This window comes from Macrosteles quadrilineatus, unplaced genomic scaffold (genome assembly GCF_028750875.1).
Source record: "Macrosteles quadrilineatus isolate MER2022 unplaced genomic scaffold, UCM_ALF_1.0 Scaffold_7__1_contigs__length_78375512, whole genome shotgun sequence".
NCBI lineage: Eukaryota > Metazoa > Arthropoda > Insecta > Hemiptera > Cicadellidae > Macrosteles > Macrosteles quadrilineatus.
Genome location: NW_026542600.1, coordinates 68,605,401 through 68,626,141, shown reverse-complemented (window position 1 = coordinate 68,626,141; position 20,741 = coordinate 68,605,401). Strand labels below are relative to the sequence as shown.

General features: G+C 33.5%; 1 protein-coding gene across 1 annotated transcript in view; it reads right to left on the bottom strand.

Annotated features, from left to right (window-relative positions):
- Window positions 1–11,331: 11,331 nt before the first annotated feature.
- The window catches only part of LOC128999066 (pyridoxine/pyridoxamine 5'-phosphate oxidase-like), a 43,163-nt gene continuing 33,753 nt past the window's right edge, over window positions 11,332–20,741 (bottom strand). The window contains exons 6-8 of the mRNA XM_054425423.1: window positions 20,325–20,396; window positions 16,821–17,023; window positions 11,332–12,351 (exon numbers count right to left, since the gene is read on the bottom strand). Coding sequence (XP_054281398.1) covers window positions 12,225–12,351; window positions 16,821–17,023; window positions 20,325–20,396 — 402 coding nt within the window. The 3' untranslated portion in view covers window positions 11,332–12,224. The remainder of the gene's footprint in view (window positions 12,352–16,820; window positions 17,024–20,324; window positions 20,397–20,741) is intronic.

The window sequence follows — 20,741 nt, the reverse complement described above, 5'->3', positions numbered from 1 at the left end:
TGATTTCTTGGATTAGAATAGGACCGCAGCTTCTCCGGCTTGTCGTAAGAGGCGACTAACTGGGGTGGGAGATCCTTCTCTTCCTGATTCCAAGTTTTTCTGAGACCAAGTTTTCTTATCTTATGCTTGGTTCTCGAAATCATCTATCGTCTCTGTTATTCTTTCTTGTTAACCCCCTTCCAGGTATTTTCCTCCTTCTTTTTCGGCCGGTGCAGACTAGGGGGTCCTGGTAGTTCCCCTAGTATGCAGAGGTGCCGATGTGTGCCTCGCCCTTTGGTGCGTCAGAGGCCGAATTATTCAGGCCCTAGTAAGAAAGTGCGGCATGGGTGTAGAGGTCGGGCTATGCACATCCACGGACGATGATAATTTCAATTGATGTCCGGTAAGTCTGTTCTTCCAGTACTTAGAGGCCTTGTCCCCGAGGGTATACCCGTTCCTGGCTATTCTAGGTCACCATTTGCCACAAAGTATGCTGGAAATTGTCACGAGGCACTCAATTTAGAAAAGTACGGAGTGTTTGATGCCAATATTGTCGACAAGAAGTGGTAGCGTTTCAGCGGGGAAGGCTACCCCTCCAGGTCACCCTTTCTGACCCTCCAAAGACGGTAACGCGTTTGTTAGAGAAGGGTACGACAGCCACCAGCCTTCAAGTTTGGTGAAGAGATGTTGGAAGAACACCATAGGCATGTTGCTGTCAAAGTGCTCGGGAATGGTTCTCCTATTACTACGACAGGAATATTTTGGCACAGAGAATAATGCTGGCTCTGTAACATGGAACGAAACAATTCAGGCAATGGACATGCTTTGAAACTATTAAGATGCAAACCAAGTGGATAGGAATGGCGTAGGCAAACTCAAAGACCTTGGTTTCGTCTTCGCTTGTCGGGTAGTGAGTTAGGTGGAAAGGGTGGTGTCCCTGCCCGGCGACATGGCGCCGTCTTCAGCAACTCGGAACCTGATCTCCATTTTCGTCATGGAGAGGCCAATATGGAAAGAATTGTCAATTCGTTTTTCTCACCTCACCGTTTCCTGTTTTGCCCGCTCACTGAGTGAGCTCATGTGGGTGGACGACTATTCAGTCTTTAACTCCAACTATTCAGTCTCAATGAGACGGCCATCCTGTCCCTGAAAAACAACAATGATCCATTATTAGGATATGATACAGTTCATTCTTTCATTTAATATTATTCAGATTTACATTACACTTACGACTTTACTTTCTTTATGAAAATCTAGGTTTCAATGTGTATTGGTGTTCTTTTGATAAGAGTTAGCTAGAATTGTACTACATTACAAATTGTCTCACGTTAAAATCGGTTGTTTAAACTTTCATCACACATTAAATTTAAACAACTTTTTTTCAGGAGGCTGATTCGAAAGGCAGCAACTTTGATACGCTCCATGTTCTTCTTTTTATTTTGTGTGTTACCTTCCGGATTACTTTATTACTCATTTCTGGATTACTTTTCTTTGTTTTAATAATTGAGATGTTATTATAAATAAAATATATTTCATCAGTTTATACATTGGGTTGTCTTCAAAGATCCGAATGAAAATACAGTATCCACAAAATTGCTAAGCCAATGTCACAGAGTTACTGTTCCGACATCCAGCCCTTGATGTTCATAGCCAAAGTACAGTATTAGGGAGTGTTGGTTCTTTTGATATCTGTTCACAAGAATGCTTCTTTTGTTGTGAACATTGTGCCGTACGAGCTGGTCTTATAACTAGCATCATACCCCAAGATATTACACCACTAAGTAAAGCATCAAGTTTCTCTTTTTGTAGAAAAAACAGAATGTGGTTTTTACGTGAAATACTACCTACTACTATCATTTTACTATTGCATGTAATACATATTGAAATGCAACTTACGTGTTTTCAGAGACAATGTTTTATAATGTTTTTATGAAGTGTATTCTATTGAGTCATCCCGTGGGAATTATTGTGGAAATTATGGTACATACTACCATAAAAGATTATGTACTTTAAGGGAAGGATTAGCCTTCTCCAGCTGTTACTATTATTAAGAGACGAGATAAAAACGTTGAGAACACCTCATTCATAACAGACAATTAACGATTTATTTAAAAAATATAACTGATTGTTAACCAACTAAACTAATCATTTAATAGAGAAGTCTTGGCTTATACAGTACAAATAGACTTAGTTATCAGCGTTCTCTTGGCGAGTAAGAAGTTGCTTTTCGTACAATTACTTTCCCACAGCAGTTTACCTAGAACAATTCGATAAGTAGACTTGAAACGCACCTTATCGCTTTTGTACTTTAGTTAAATTGACTTAGAAAACCTAAGTTTGTATTCTAAACTCTGGTTCGACTTGATTTGTTGTGCAGTGCTATTTCGTAAATTATCATTGTAGTTATTTAAGTTGCCATATTGTGTTTACTGTTGTATTTAGATGTGTTTAAATAGCTTCTTCTTTGTCGTATTAAAGTAATAGATAATGTATGTTTGACATATCAAATACAAATAATTTTGAGGACAAACTTATCAGAATATTACCATTACTCAAAAAATTTAATTCACTTTAGTTCATAATGTTATATTTAAGTGATGTTTATTTTTTATGGTATATACTAAGGACAACTTGATGAAAATATTATCATTGATCAAGCAATTTTACTTACTTTAATTCAAACTGTTTAAGCGTTCTTGTTTACCTACTCTTTAGCTTATAAAACGATAAGGATAGATTTAGAAAACCACCCTTGACCACCACATGTATTCAATTCTTGTTAATAAAATTCAATAACTAAATTTATGTTAATGTTCTTTAATTAATAAACACACGATCTATATTATCGATTGTATACTTTTTAGCATTTTATATGCAATACAAAATTGAATAAAAGTATTAAACATAAATTGTACTCTGTGTAAATGGAGCATATTTCTTTCACGATCGTTTATTCGGCGGCGCAGTGTAATAAAGAGTTCTTGGATAAGATACCAACGCACAAGAGGACTTTATTCTGTGTATTTACTATTCGTATATGTTTTGTTTATAAATATTGTTATGTTTTCAAATTTTGTTTTATAAATTTGTAGGTGTAAAGTATTCATAATAATTGTAAAAAGGACTTAAAGCACAAAGTTTGAATTGGATTGGTTATTTGATAGTGTTTTCTAACTACCATTAAAAGCCATACTTGCATTGAAAGGCTGTTTTTTTTTCTGATATTGTGACCCGTTCTTTGACAATGTTCAGCAGATTTGAGAGCCTTATGGTTTTTTGTTATTCATATATAACTGTCCAGTGATATGAGGCAATAGGAGGCGCTATAAGATACTAGGAGGCACTAGGAGGCCCTAGGGGGCGCTTAGGGGGCACTAGGAGGTCCGCTTCTTCAGCTTTTCTCCGGTTGAGCCTGTTGCAGAGTCGCTGCATGTGGTCTGTGTAAGATTTAAGTAGTGTATTGTACAATTATTTCTGTGATATACAAATTGTATTTATCCTGCTTGTTGATGCATGGATTTATTATGAATTTATTTTCAAATAAGTGTAATCTGTTTATGTCTTTATCGTGTTTTCACTTTTGTCTTTACAATGTCATGCCCTGTTTAAACCTTTATACAATTATTTAGTCAGTTTATATTTATATTTTGATACACTTTTGTGGAAAAATCTCAAGTTTAGTAAAAATTAAGTTTACTGTCTGTAAATTGGTTGTTTGCCCTTAAAATATATAAATAAATAAATAGAGTAAAACCAGACCAATGGTCAATCTCATTTTACTTGGAACACATATTTTCCTCAGTACTTACTACTTATTTTTATAGCTGAATTTATTAATCTATTTATACACAAATTTTAAACCAGTTGTTCCCTTTTAGAAAGCAAATTTTCTAGCTTATCATCGATACTATACACGTAAAAGTCTAGTTGTTGCTACAGGATAGAACATTTAAGACCCCCTTGAGGGTACTTTGATTATCGAAGCTGGAGCGCCATGAAAGACGCAGTCGAGCAATTGACAGATTTAAATACTGTAGACTGGTTTTATTTTTCCTACTTTTTAATACTTCTATAGAAAATACTGTAATAAATACAGTGTTTTTTATATGCATAACGTTTACTTTTATACTTCTTAATTTGTAATTGACAATTCTCAATTACTTAAAATAATCTTTAAAAGGTAATGGATCTTGTTAGAAACACTTGTCATTAAAACTTATTTATATTAAATTTGTTTTGTTGTATTTTCATAATATTCCACAAATTTAATTTCATCATTCTTTGTCTGTAAAATATTTGTAAAATAATTGAAACATATAATATATAAAAATGGATTGTCATATTCGCTGTATTACAGTTATTTCATGGGCTTCGCCGTAAAATAATACAGTAGATAATAATAACTTTATAGGCTTTTTCCAAACCAGTAATCCTGTGATTTATTATAAACAAAAAGCTTTAAAAAACGTGGAGTTCATTTATCTTGTGAATTGTTTTGTTTCGGAATCATATGTTTCTTGTAATTGGATTTGTTTTCAATATATTTCCAATTAATAACATGAGATGGTATCCCTGAGTAATTACATTAATTAATTAAATTGTCTCATAGTATTTAATATTGGTGAAAACAAATTTCATTGAAAGTTGGTAATTGAATGTATCGTCTGAAAACCACCTATTGGCAAACTTAACATTGATAAACATTTTTTGTTTTATAAAAACTAATTCCATATCTAAAATCGGCGTTTAAGAATATGATATTTCTAATTAACGACACAAAGTCTAACAATAAAAAAAAAACTTAAGTTAAACTACAGAAGGCTCTCATTGCCTCTTAGCACCTCCTATCACCTCACAGCGCCTCGTATTGCCTCCTAGTGCCTATTAGCGCCTCATAGAACCTCGAATTGCCTCCCAGGACCTTCTAGCGCCTCGTATTGCCTCCTAGCGCCTCCTAGGACCTTCTAGTGCCTCCTAGCACCTCATAGCACCTCGTATTGCCTCCTAGCACTGGTCAGTTATAGATGTATAACAAAAAACCATAACTATCGGTGAGTTTGTCAAGAGTTTATACCATACGTTAATCTTAGAGGTGCGGTTGATATAAAGACAGCCTTTGTACGAATCAGTGAACAGTTTCTTCCAGATGAGATGTTAAAGGATCGTTCTCTGGTCGTTATTATATGCTAGGACATTTAAAACACAATTTAAATATTAGAAACAATATAGAGAATTTATTTGTTTAAATATTAGTTCAAGGTAAAATTGCAACACGAAACTTTCTTTATGGATATATAGGTTTTACAGTATATTTTGGTTCTTCTAGTATGAGTTATCTAGATGTAAGCAATTACATTAAAAGTTGTCTGTTGTTGATCTTCGTCATGAAGATTTACATTTTTTAAATTATCTGGGTATCTGAGGGGATATAGTGCTCACCTTCGAATCTGAAGGTCACCGGTTTGACTTCAAGCAAAGATAGTTTCCAGACCCATATGAAATGAAATAGGGTATACTTACATAGGGATATGAATTACTGATTCTATCCAACGAAAATGTCAGCGTTATGTAGTAACAAGCATTACCTATTGACCGCTACCTTTCAAAAACGTAAAAAAATTCACTGACGGGGAGAGCAAAAAAATAATCACGGTTATTTAAGGAGGCTAGTACCAAATGTATAAAATGAGATACATTTAATTTTCCTCGTTTTAATACTTTTGTACATAATATATTCTTTCATTGGTTAACTTTAGTTTACTTTTACGATTTCGAATGAAAATATCCACAAAATTGCTAAGCCAATGTCACAGAGTTACTGTTCCGACATCTACCCCTTGATGTTCATAGCCAAAGTACAGTATTAGGGAGTGTTGGTTCTTTTGATATCTGTTCACAAGAATGCTTCTTTTGTTGTGAACATTGTGTCGTACGAGCTTGTCTTATAACTAGCATCATACCCCAAGATATTACACAGCTAAGTAAAGCAACAAGTTTCTCTTTCTCTTTTCCAGCAAATCATTATGTTTTCTTCTTTCACTAATCAGTACATAATACTCTTCTCTCACAACTGCTTGATATCATTTCATCCGTATATTTAGTTTGAAGTAAAAAAAAACTTTTCTGCATTTTCTCGTGTATATTTCATATTGACTCGTATTTCTAATTTGACTTATATTTTATATTGACTCGTGTATATTTTATATTGCACTTTTAAAACTATAAAATATAGTCAAAACAGAAACATTTAAGCTAATGTTAATTGATAAAAAATAATTGAATAATAATAATAATTGAACAGCCATCCACGTATATTCACTCTTGATCATAGTTGATTTATTACTGTTAAGCATGCACAACAATGTACTTTAACTGTATTGGTTATAACCTTTAAATGAATAAATGAAATGAAAATGAAAAATAAAAATGTTTAGTAGATAATAATCTACGTCTTGTAGTCTTGTATGTGAGTTGTTGAACCGTACGAGACTTGATATTCGAGAAGGGCTGTCTTGTCTTCTTGTCTAATCAGCTGTTTTCACCCCTCAAACACACCCTTCCCTATCATTTTCCACTAACATAACACTAACCACCAATAAATAGTGGCATAGGTTTTAAAAACAATGTTTACACATTAACTCTAAATGGTTTTCTTACTTAGCTAAAGTGTTTCTGATTAACATGCTGAATTCAAAATAACATATAGTAGCTATGGATTTTTGTGAAGCTACGATGTCTTACAAAATTGTTTTGTTAATTTATGAATTACTATGAGCAGTTTTTTATTATTGCTAAATTAAGGCACTTCAACTTATTCCATCATTCTAGGACACTTTGTTTCTTATAGTTTTTTTTTCTTTTATTAGTTTAGAGATGACTTTTTCGGATGAATATACATCCATAGTATACTAGCCGGTACATCCTACTAATATTATAAATGTGAAAGTATGGATATTTGTGTGTAACTCTGAAGTTCCATAAGCATTTTATAGTTATACGCCAACCCCGTACGAAGGACGGGTACTCTGCTGGTAAGAAATAATTACAAGAGTGTGTACAGCATGGGTTTTCTTACAAACAAAGTGATCTGCACTATGATGTATTCTGTCTACGATGTCTTTAAAAAATTCTGAAAACGGTGAGGACTTAAATTCGAACCCTGTGGTACACTAGATGAAACTACAAATTCAGTAAAATAACACCCTTGAAATACTATATATTCTGTAAAATAAATAAGGGGATAGGAATTACAATGCTGAGAATTATAAAGTCATAATAATTCAGTTTGGACTTTGGACAAAAGTATCAAACTACTGACTGTAGAAAATTCGTTTTCCAAATCTTTGTTCTCAGCTTGAAACATTTGCAAGGTTGGTGTTCATAAAATGCTACGGGAGGAAAACCATGCTGATAGTTTAGTTGTATGGAGATTTTACAGTTACGATTCATGTTTGCAAGCGTTGACTAAATAAGTCTTTGAATTCTTTATGCGATTGCATTGCTGAGTTTTAGACTCTTAGTAGAGAGCTATACTTTACTAACACTACTAGGGGTCTTACATTTCGCAGTCCAAGTGAAGTAGCGTTGACCTAGATCTGGTGTTGTGCTGATTTAATATGTTTATCAACAAACGATGTTTCAGTTTTTGTTTTAAAATATTTAAACTTGACATTTTTCCAAAAATATTTATGATTGCTTAAAGTGGTTGGTATACCATAAAGCGCAACTTAGTTTAAACAGATAGTTTAAAAAACAGTCACATTCAAAAGTAGATGAACTACTGTTTGAACACAAGTTAAACACGAAATTAATGTATTCGCAAGAGTACATATTTATGATTTGTTGCGGTCAGTGTCGACTGTTCAAATCATTCTACCAACTGTTTAAAATACACTCTAAAACTATCACTCATAACTAATTATGAATAATAACTGGTCAGGAATTCCTTAACGGAGCGTCAATCAATATTTTGCAAAGCAGTTTTGTAATTAAATGTGAAAACGGTCGTGGACTCCACGTGACTCTGAAACACGTGTTTCAGTAAGTTGTAATCAGCTGATTATAAAAATATCCGCACCAGAACCAGTAATGATTTCTTGGGTGGACTTTTATGTCACATACAAAACATCCCACGGTTGCAGTTATTTGTGAAAGGTTACCGAGCGTTTTGTTCAAATTGCTGAAAGTAACTTTACTGTGTTTACTTGGGTGTTTTCTGTTTATTGAAATTGTTTTATTATAATAGATTTTTTTATTCGGTTACATTGTTAATTTACTAGCTTAGAATGCGAGATGTGTTTTGTAAATTACTTATATTTAATTTACCTTTAACCTAATGTGGAAATTTCAAAATATACTTTACTTGTAACTCTGTAAAGAAGTTTGCATAGGTTGGCAAAAACGTAAAATTTAATAAAGATTAATGTACTAAAGGTATAAAAGTTAGCCTATCCGTCCCAATAACTAATATAAATTAGGGTTGTTATTTATAAGGCTAATCAAGATATTATTAATAAGTTACCCCCGCCGCAGGAAAACTGAAGACCAGACAAATTTCCATCCTCATTGGATTTTCACGTTAATATTTCCTCTGATATGTCATAAGTATTCCCTATTTAGAGGTTTAATGAGTACTTAGGTTTAATGAAACAGTAAAAGAAAGGTAATCAAATGTTTGTTTAGTGAATTGTTGTATAGCTTAGTAATAAATTAATAAATTCGCTAAGTTTGATCAAAATATATCTAAAATCTAAATATATATAAAATCTAAATATATATATTGTTGTAACAAGCAAACAAAAGGAGTTTACTTCTTTTAAATAAGAATGAAATAAAAATTTCCAAATTATATTGGTATCATTTTACAGGTCTTGACGAAACATACAAATTGACATAAAGAAAACCAAAATCGGCCCACTAATAACAAAATGGCGCCCCAAAACGTTTCAAATCCAAATAACCATGAGGGTGACTGAAAATTAACTTGCACCTCCTTTAACTTTTTAACTATTAGAGATATTTGAAATCGGTTTGCGGCAACTTGTTTGGATATGAAGGGCTTCAATAATTATGGTCAGTTTTGAACATATTGCCCTTAGGGGTAGCAGGGATAGGGGGTAGCTCAAAAATTTTCAAATAGCAAGTATAGTCGAGTTTGGTATCATTTTACAGGTCTTGACGGAACATAACACTTATCATAAAGTAAATAGAAATTGGACCAATAATAACAAAATAACAGCTCAAAATGATTAAGAAAATGGTTTTTGAAAGTAATTTTGAACTGCCAATTTGTTTTTAATGGTCCGATTTCTATTTTCTTTACGTTAAATGTTATGTTTCGTCAAGGCCTGTAAAATGATACCAAACTCGACTATAGTTGCTATTTGAAAATTTTTAGCTAAATTTTTACCCCTGCTATCCCTATGAGCAAAATGTTCAAACCTGACCATAATTATTGTAGCCTTTCATATCCAAACAAGTTGCCGCAAACCGAATTCAAATATCTCAAATAGTTAAAAAGTTAAGGGGGGTGCAAGTTACTTTTCAGCCACCCTGTATACTAAAACACGTCAGTGTACAAAACTATTTTCTAGAGGGTGAAACAAGGGTTACCCTTTTTCACCTAAACATTAGGTCGTAATTACTCAAGCTATCGTGCTATCAAGCTATTGGACACAAACACATAAAAAAGAGCGGATTGTGTTTTTGGTCTTTGGGGTTATCAAAAGACAAAAGTAGTTCGGTCCCGAGTTTAGGTCTTACCATGAGACCTATGGTAAAACGTATTTCCTTTATGGGAAATTTTATATTCCGTCTTTGGGAAATTTTCTATTAAGCATCATAGTACATCAACTGAGGGATAGTCAATTTTACAGAAGATTATTATACGTTGGCATAACTTACTAGCAAAAACAGTTTGGTTTATATCGTTGTTGTAAATGCATAAAACTACAAAAAAAATGATGCCTCAAACCAGATGGATAAAGATATCTTGCTTGTCATAGGATACCCAATACAAAGCATCCCATCGACCATTCTTGCAATTAAATTAAGTCAGTTTGTTGCTCAAACGTCTAATTAGACAAACCTAAACATTTCCAACAAGATCGGTGACAGTCTCAGTCCTGTTTAAGGTTTAAAGACAGAAAGAAATATTATTTAACTAGTTCAAGTGCAATCGTATTAATACCGTATTCAAATTAAGTTCAAAGCAATAAAAAATCTGAGCACACATGAAAAAGTGTGTAAACTATGGTAATTTATTCTATAAAATTATATTATTAATACTGTATACCTGTCAAAGAGCAGTATTGATTTAGATTTGATTTTAGCGTGCATTTTATACCCTTAATTACCTACTCATAATTCTTAAATTGCGTTTAAACACCCATAAATCGCATTAGACTGCTCTTGTATGTGGCTAACGTATTTTTACAGTACAAATATTTCGCAAAAATTGTTACGTTTTCAAATTACCATTATAGAATGAGTACTATTATTAAGTACTGATGGTACCCGTACCGAGAAACGATAAATTATTAGGAACCGGTATCGGTACCAACAGCGAAAATTTGGTACTGGCACATCACTACTCATCGACAACATATCATATGTTTAGAAAGAGTAAAACCAAATACAAAGCAATTCAAAGAATTCCTGAAAGCCAAAGAAAACAGCTGTTTATTATTGGGTAGTCAAATGAGACTAAAATTAAGAAAGTAAAGAAATTATGTATTTTCCAAAGCAATCTTTGTTGGTGTGGTAATAAACTTTAAGGTACCATAAATTAAGGATTAACCTTTAACTGGTGTATGATGCAAAATACATTTGTAGGTTTGTATAATATTTCTACTAGAAGGACTATTTCTCATAGATAAGCTAGGATTGAAGTGTGGATAAACTTTTTAAGCGCCTGTTTTGGATAAAAATTAATAAAACATCTAAATATTTACTTGGTAATGCTGTTAAGGTTTGATGTAAGGGAATATGACTGTGTCTTTTTTTACAAATTGCATTATGCAGTGTTACTTCTATATAAAACAACAGTTAGAAATCGTGGGATACAATGAATTATGAGATTCGAAATTATGTCCTAGAATGTGTGCTGCATAAACGTATCATTTTCAACAATATGAAATTCATATAGATTATTATTAACATTCGGTGTAGCATCAAAGTCTATACTGAAAAATGTATATTCCTGAAACACTACAGCTGCTTCGGAGGACATGAATCTAGTGTTTGAAGAAACTGTTTTCACTGTTCAAGCATTCATTAAGGACAAGATGTAAAATAGATTTAGTTTGTTTGATAACTACACTAAAAATTGTGGATTCGGTATATGAAGAACCCTTTTCATATTAAAAACATATTTATTTTATGAACGACAATACTTATCCTATTTTAACAAATAATCCTACTATTGCTTCAGTTTATACTTTAACAATCTGCACTCTATGTGATTTCTATGTGTAAACGTACTATTTAAAAAAAGTGAATATAAAGGTCATTAGTAGTTGCTACAGTTGTAATACAAAAGTGAAACCTTTCTCAAACAGTGCCAAGAGTGAAAAAGCAAAACTGAGTAAAATTTTATTTCAACAATTACTTCATTCAACCTACTTCAAATACTAGCACTATTTTCTCCTGCTAGATGTGCCCTATATTACATACTTGACGACTTTTATGAATACACTCAACATTATTAAGTTGGTTGATAATGTGTTGGATGGTAAAAAACACTCCGGAATAACGTACTGTATGGATTTTTTTGGACATTTTTAAATACACGCTTATGGATCGAAGTCTATTTAAAGTTGTCAAAATATAATTTTTGATTACGTATGTTTGGATATAATTCAAATAGAGAGTAAAATAGCTTTGAATTGGAATAAATTTTTTTTTTAAAGCAACTGTAAATTCCTATGATCTGCAGGTGTGAATGCGACGGGGGATTTAATTTTGTCCGATTTGTTTTCTACTTTATGAGCATACGACCAATAAAACACTTAGGTAATTCTAAAGAGTCATGTGTCTAGAATTTTACTGCATATGTCAATATTTTTATGAAAAATACTTCCTCTACCTATGAAACATTAATGACAATTATTTTTATTTTTTTTTAGTTAAAACCAATACATTCTTACACAGGTTGTTTCATTCGTTGGTTGTCTTGTCTTTTTTCATGTACAACGAAATGGATTGGAGTTTTAATCATTTTGTGAAGACTTTTAACAATTGAATGTTTATGCAGCGATTCTGGTGATTTTCCAGTCTTCCTTCCCTGCCTTCTCGTAGAGCAGTCGGTCGCCAATGGTCAGACCCAGGGCTTCGTAGAACTCCACTCCTTCTGGGACAAGCTTGTACGCCACCCTGCAATTGTGAAACATGTTTTAGATATCAGAAGTTATACCGTAATAGTTAACTTGGGAAACGACGAGAATTTACATAACTACTTTACATGTTGTAGATACATACAGGGGAAAGTGATTAGATGAACGTTTTACATACATACATATTTAGCTACTTAGTTTATATATTTGTAGAGCAAAAGATTTTAAAATAATGTGTTAAATAACTTCTTGATCAGCATTGTACGCGTTATTAAATTTACGGAAAGTAAATAAAGATACGTCTTATAACACTTAAAACATATTTTAACGCTTATACTGTTATTCACAAGACGGTAAATATACAAAGGATGGTAAGTGGTGACATTCGCCTATTGGGTCTGATGATGATTGGAGTGTCCAATCGAAACCGATCACCACTTACCGTATATTTACCGTCTTGTGAGTAACAGTATAAGCGTAAATATATGTTTAAAGTGTTATAAGACGTATCTTTATTTACTTTCCGTAATGATGTGTTGTCCTAATAACATGTAAAATGTCAATCTGAAATAAACGTTGAAACCAATTTCACGTGTTTAATCAAATCAAATCAAATTATCCTTTATTCATTTAAGTACAATTGTACAGGAATAGAGTCAGATCTTACAAAATAAAATGTTTTTCATTGAACTAAACATAAGACAGAATATTTATTTTATTTGTTCTCCCAAAACTCTTCAAGAGAATAAGGGGCAATTTTAAACAAATACTGTTTCAGACAATTTTTAAACTTGGCTACATGGCTTTTATACTGATTGCGTGTTTGTGTCAATCAGTATAAATTTCACTAAACACATAAAAATTCATTTAAAGCCAAAGCACTGTATTTTACGTCAGTAATACATATAACTTACATATCTACCATAAATCCTAAAGGTAAATTATTGGCTACCATGGTTTCAAAACATTCTTGTCAGCGAGACAGATATATCAAAATATACAGGATTAAAAGCAAAAGTATGGGGTACCACCGCTTAACTTTTCAATGGGTTGCACAAAAAAACGTATTGAAAGGTTAAAAGGAGGTATCCATAATGAACCTTGTGTCTTCAGTTCCATCTTTGATCGACTTGTCTCAAATTTCAGTGAGAACTAGCGTATTTTGTTTTTTAAATTAAACTCAGTGTTACAACACATATGTACCCTCTAGTCGTATGACCGACAGCCAATTAGCTATCTTAAGAATTTTGGTCGTTAAAGTACTATTTATTGTAACTCATTATCCGAGTAAATCGTTTCAAATTATGAACGATGGTTTATTAATGTCAATGTTAGTGTTTATCGTTTATTTGTATAGCCTGTATCCAGTAAAGGTTACACGTAGTATCATAGAGGTAAGGTAAAATAGAGGTTTAATCGATAAAATACAGCTTCATCAATCATCCTTTCACGGTCCTCCGATTGTCGTCTCTTTTTATGATGTCACCAACTCAGATAACGAAGAGTTGGCGGTTACAGCTACAAGTTATGGCTTCTTGTAATTCAATCCGTGAAAATAGCAGAAATTATTTTGTTTAAAAGTAGAGGTCTATTGCGGGAATGTTTGGTCACCGATTATAAAAAAAAGTTTCACTACAAAAAGTTTAGTAAGCGGCAGGCAAGTTTGCATTTGCCTTCAATATTTGTTATCACCATTTGAGATTCCCGGCGCTATCCCATTTGTGTATACTTCTTGCCATGCTTATGGGTCAATCCAGCTGTGGTTAAGAGTCCTTTCGATGCTCGAATGCAGGATATCTATTAAACGTCCGAGAGATTTGGTATATTATTGGTCACGTAACACGAAAGAAAAGGTTTTATTTAGAGCATATACTAAAATTGGTTTCAACCTACATATCCACCATTTTCTTCGTTCAACCGTATGGTTCCTATTCAGCCTATTGTTACAGAGTTTGCAGAAAATTAAATGCGTGATAGTCAACCAAATTTACAAACGAATAAAATAATCGTCAAACAATTAGTACATAATTGTTTGACGATTATTTTATTCGTTTGTAAATTTGGTCAAACAATTATGTACTATAAATAAGCGATCATAAACATATTTATGATTGCGATGACCAACTTTACCAATGTTACTTGGTAAAGCAAAATTGAGGAAGAACTATTATTCCGATATTGTAAGATCATTTTATTCTTATATTATCGCTTAAGAGTCAATCTAAACCAAAACACTGTTGGCCCCAATTGTGTTTCTTATATATTTTTGTTGTTGTTTCATATGCCTTTCAATTGAATAAATTGTAGTTTGTACACGTAAAAAACAGCATACACTCGTTAGCTATAAACAATTCTCCGATTTTTATTACATTTGGACCAAATAATATTTCTTATGAACCATATGAAACTAACCAGCCAGATCCAACGATAGAAAGGGGTTATAACACTACAAATCCCGAGGGGATGTTTTAATATCCCATTTTTTTCTCGCAAAGAATATACAGGGTGACAATTAAGTTTTAGGACGATTTTATAACTTTAAAACGAAAAGAGATATCAAAACCAAATTTGGCACATCATTATTGGTATAAGCTACTTTTATGTGTACATGGTAATCGAATGTCACGTATATTTGATATGTGCATCAAATTAAAAGTCTTCTTGAAATAAAAACAATGCCGCAAACCAGACCTCAAATAGACAAAAAATAGAGTCAAAAAATGGCAGCCGTTCAAAGATTTCTTGGCTCTGCCATTTTGAACCTTTAAACGGCTGTCATTTTTTACTCAGTTGTTCTTTTGAGCACAAATTTGCGGCATTGTATTCTACACCAAAGACTAGCCACACTAGGCTATTTTGACGGACTTCCCACGCAAGGATTTAGTCCAGAAAACAGCTGTTTGCCGCCAGCTTAATCAAATGGGGTTTCATTGCGTACTACTGTACTGTAATGAGTTTTACCGGACACCAGAAACAGTTGATTATACTATATTTGGCAATGAGTGGTTATAAACAAAAATATAATCTCTCTTGGAGGCTATGACTAGTAATTGTTAGTCCTTTAGTCGGTGGTAATATATAAGGATTTGTACGGATTTAGTAGTATGACGTAAACTATCGTACGTAGCTCGTCCAAAATGTGTGTACCGGACTCGTATGGTAATCACGAAAGGTCCCGGCCACGTAAAGAGAGAAAATGTCCAGGTAGACCCGGTCAGGCCTAATCCGCTGTTGTCAAAACATAGCTATTGTTGTGAAACCGAGGGGGCACGCTACCCCATCCCAGCGGTCATTGCTACTGCCTCCCTTTAATTCTTAGAAATAACTCGGGCCAGTACAAATTCTATAAATCGAACGGGTAATCGCCTATAATTAAGTGACAGGTCATTTTATTCACAAAGTGAAGACGAATATCACAAAATTTGAATCGCAATTCTACGTCGCTTCGTTAATTGGCTAGTCGATTTATAGAATTTGTACTGGCCCGAGTTATTTCTAAGAATTAAAGGGAGGCAGTAGCAATGACCGCTGGGATGGGGTAGCGTGCCCCCTCGGTTTCACAACAATACAATAGCTATGTTTTGACAACAGTGGATTAGGCCTGACCGGGTCTAACTGGACATTTTCTCTCTTTACGTGGCCGGGACTTGTACTCGACTTCGTCTCGCACGGGAACACCACACTCGTCCGGTAAACACTTATTTTCAGGACTAGTAACGTAATATACTATTAATTTAATATGCATATTGACCTGTGCTTACGTTTATGATTTTCTTCCGTTTTCTTGCGGGCGCCCCCTGAGGAGGTAGCGTATAATTACATTGCAAATTCAATGAATCTTTGATAGCTGCCATTTTTGGCTCGATTGTCCATTTGAGGTCCGGTTTGCGGCATGGTTTTTAGTTTAACAGGCCTTTAATTTTATGTACATATCAACCCAAGCTTACCTTTAATGTTTTCAACTTACTCCCAGAAATCTCCCATAGGTGACATCCGATCACAATGTACACAAAAAAGTAGCTTCCTACTACCAGTAATGATATGCCAAATTTGTTTGACATATCTCTTTTTGTTTTAAAGTAATCGTCCTAAGACTTAATTGTTCCCCTGTATATTGTCTACAATAGATATCATGTATATGTCTGATCAATCTTACCTGTAATCAAACGACAAATCAACTGGAAATTCGTTTCGTTTCAGGTTTTCCGTGAGAGTATTTACAACAAAAGGGCATTGATTGGGTAACCTATTCACTAAATACTATAATGAAACAAAATTGGTTTAGTGGGCCAAAATCCAATAGACGCAGAAGATCAAATATTTTGTTAAAAAAAAAACTAAATGTCTATTTCAAAACTAATGTTAATTTAGTATACACCGCAACGATTACTTTTTTTTCTTTTGCGCATAATAGATCCCAAGTCCTGAAGTCCTAAACATTTGTTGAGCACGCTTTTTATCCTTATTAGATGGGTATTATAACCAGACATTTTTACTACATAAACATACACATGGTCAGGTCTGGCTAGGTCGTGAACTCCTCTTTCCCACTCGGCGAGTACTTTGTCGTGGTTGTCCTTGTGCTTATGCCAGTCCACGGGTTGCCCCTGGTGACAGATGTGAGCCCTGATCTTGCAGAATAAGGGTTCCACCTGGTACAACTCCTCCATGTCCTCGGGCACCAGTTGATGGACCGGCCCCTCGGCGCGAACCTGCCGTAGGAGAAGGTAAGATGTAACATGTGCGATAAAGATTCTCTATCAGTTGTGAATTGGGATTAAGAGTACAAGAAAATGAATAAAGAGGAGGTAGTATATGGCTACGAAGGACATGGTGATGAGGAGATGGTTGGGGAGGAAAAGCGCGTTATATTACAAAAACACATAAAACTATGTTACCAAAGTCAAGGCTGGGAAGAAGAGTTTCTCCGGTAAGAGCATGAAGCTGTTCACGATAACTATCATGCCCTCAACACCTTCCTGGAGTCGCGTACAATAGTTTTTGCCACACTACCAGCAAAGAATACAGTGTGTAAATTAAGTATTGAAACAAATCTGTATTTTTAAAACCAAAATAGATAGAAATATTCTGTTTGTGTAAATAATTGTTAACAAAGGTTCCGAAATTTTTCACATAAAAATATTTTTTCACCCCCCTAACAGGGTAGGTGGTAGGGGGTGACTTATTTTTTTCAAATAGCAACCCCTATTGAGTGACCCCTCATTTTGAAGGGTTTGTCAAAAGAAACACAATGACGCAAATCCGAGGTGAATATCTCACTCCAAGCTAAAATGGCGGATATTCCAAAATGGGTGCTTTTTTACAAAAATTAAATTTTTAACCACCCGCCATTTAGGCTTGGGGTGAAATATCTACCTCGGGTTTGCGTCATTCTTTTTCTTTTAACAAACCCTTCAAAATGAGGGGTCACTCATTAGGGGTTGTTGTTGAAAAAAATAAGTCACCCCCACCCCCTACCCTGTTAAAGGGGTTGAAAAAATATTGTTAATTAAAAAAATTAAGGAACCTATGTCAACAATCAATTCCACAAACAGAATATTTCTATCTATTTCTGTTTTAAAAATACAGATTTCTTTCCATTATTTGTGAAATTGGTGCTTTTCACGTAGAGTAAATCAAATTTTGGAATATCCGCCATTTGGGCTAGGAGAGAGATATTCACCTCGGATTTGCATCATTGTGTTTCTTTTGACAAACCCTTCAAAATGAGGGGTCACTCAATAGGGGTTGCTATTTGAAAAAAATAAGTCACCCCCTACCACCTACCCTGTTAGGGGGGTGAAAAAATATTTTTGATGTGAAAAATTTCGGAACCTTTGTTAACAATTATTTACACAAACAGAATATTTCTATCTATTTTGGTTTTAAAAATACAGATTTGTTTCAATACTTAATTTACACACTGTATACAGAGTAAGTAAGTCACAACCCCACTACATTGATCCATCATTCATCATCATTGATCATTGACTATACACAGAATAGACTTCCAAAGTAATGTACACATTTGAAGAGAAAAAAGTGGTGCAATCTGTTGATATGGTCTACCAACTATTGATAATATTCTGTGTTAAGTGATAAAATAAATCAGCTGTTTGCTATGATACTGCGTTAATTTAAATAAATATTAAACCGAATAAGCTAATACCCTATGGTGAGATGGTCCTGAACTTCATCTATTTTCTTGGCTTCAAATTTTTACATTACATATGAAGTCTATTCTGTGTATAGTTAATGTTACTATACACTATTCTAACACAACATTTAACAGAGTGTTCACCTTATTTTAAATGTAACGTTTCTAAACCTGTTTAATATTTACTGTGAAAATGCAAATTGCCAAACGTTATTATCGTCTTACGTCAAGAGGACCCAAGAGGATCGCTATTTGTTATTGTTTTGACCTAGCCTAATACTTAAATGTTGAATGTCCTAATAACATTTTGATTTAATTTTGATTTTGATTTTTATCTAGCTGATTTTGCCGATGCATTTTTGAAAACAACGACCTTCTGGTCAGCAAAAGAGGCCGGAAACCAGCTTTTGGCTATGTTGTGTGGCTAAAAATTATAGTCTTTCAAATGCTACGTGTAGCAAAATATTTCAACGTTTATATTAATGATAGAGGGTTTGTAGGCTCAAAATATTATCGAAGGATGCAATAGTTGCATTGTCGCTTAAATTTTCATATCAAGTCCTACTATTTATTTTACCAATTACAATCGTGGAAAAATATGGCTTGTCAAGCACAGGCCACCAATAAACAGACCATCAATTGAGATTTTTCCCCTGAGGAGCGATAACAATAGAGATCAAAAGTTAACTAATCTGTGATTGGAACGAATCAAGTTAATAGGAAATCCTCAGGATCAAAAGAAGGGATTTCCGCACTTAAGTTGAAAACCTAATTTAATTAATCAAACGGCATTTGCCATTGTGTTAGCTTCTTTTAAACGAAATATAAGTTAAACCAGGATGGATTTTCTAATTAATTTTTAATCGATAAATTTAAAAATTGAACTTTACCTTACATGTACTTTTTCAATAACCAGTCATAAGCTAAGATCCCTCATTTTTATAAGGTTTTGATTTTTCCATAATCAAATACATTTTCCTAACAAGAAATGGCTGAGTTTCAAAATGTATCTAAATGCAATAATTCCATATCAAAATGAGAAAATGAGTTACAATAATAACTCAACAAAAAATTCATACACATTAAAATAATGAACCATGTGTTGTGCTCATGGTATTCGGGAACGTTCACGTTTAAGAGTGGAACACCACTTAGATTAATATAAAACTTATACTTCGTATGTAAACAAATTAGTCTTCATTGGGTAGGATGTGGCGTGATGGTAACGTTTTAGAAGGCTACAAATCCTCTAGAAACTGGGAATCGTTGAATTTTACTTTAATTAAATCGTGTTAACAGTGTAAAGGGCCTTCCATACTTCCATAACGAGCTGTTTTTTTTTTAGGCATGAGCTGATAGTTTATGTTGACACAGTCTCGATCATCAGTGTGGAATACCCATAAGACACTAGTAGATTTAGTTAGTACTGAAGATACTATACTAGGTCATGTTCTGTTGTGTAGCTTATAAAGAGAATACGGTTGTTATTAAAATGATTGTCTGGAGCCGGTAACGAAAGCGGTAAATTTGATATGAGTTTGTTTTAAATCAACAACAAACAAGTTTGAGTTTGTTTGTTGTGCAAGAACAATATACTTTAAGGTACTCGATTTACAAGTTAAGTCTGAATCAACCTTTTTCGTTCATAAAATTTCATCAATGAGTTATACTCATTGAGTATAATATCAATGAGTATTTAATATTGTTACACGTTCATCTCAAGAAGAACCTTCAGATGAACTAGGATGGTGAAAAACACTGTCGTAAATGTTAAATTACATACATACTGATGTTTGTACTACGTATATCATACACACCAAACTACTGACATATTAAGTGTAAAATGTTCTGTTTACCTGGCGAGAGAGTAAGGAGCTATCATGCATGCTGAGCCATAGGAATACCATCGACGCGTACGGGTTTTCTTCCTGTAAGAGAAAACAAAATTGTAATCAAATATGAGTTCATACCTTATTTATATTTTCACAATCCACCTAATAATGCCTAAAATATAGACGGTTAAAGGTTTTATTATCTAAAATATACTGGAAGGCTTGCAAAGTGTTTTCAAAGTTATGACTTTGACATCGTTAAACACGTCTCTTAAACTTAAAAACAAAAGGAAAAAACAAAACACAATTATTTCGACATCAATTGGATGGACCCACGACCAGATTTAGTTATGTCATTCTTATTTGTGGCTGGCTATATGCCACAATAATCCATGCTTTCTAAAGTTCAAGTTTTGTTAAAATGCAGATGGAAAGGAGATA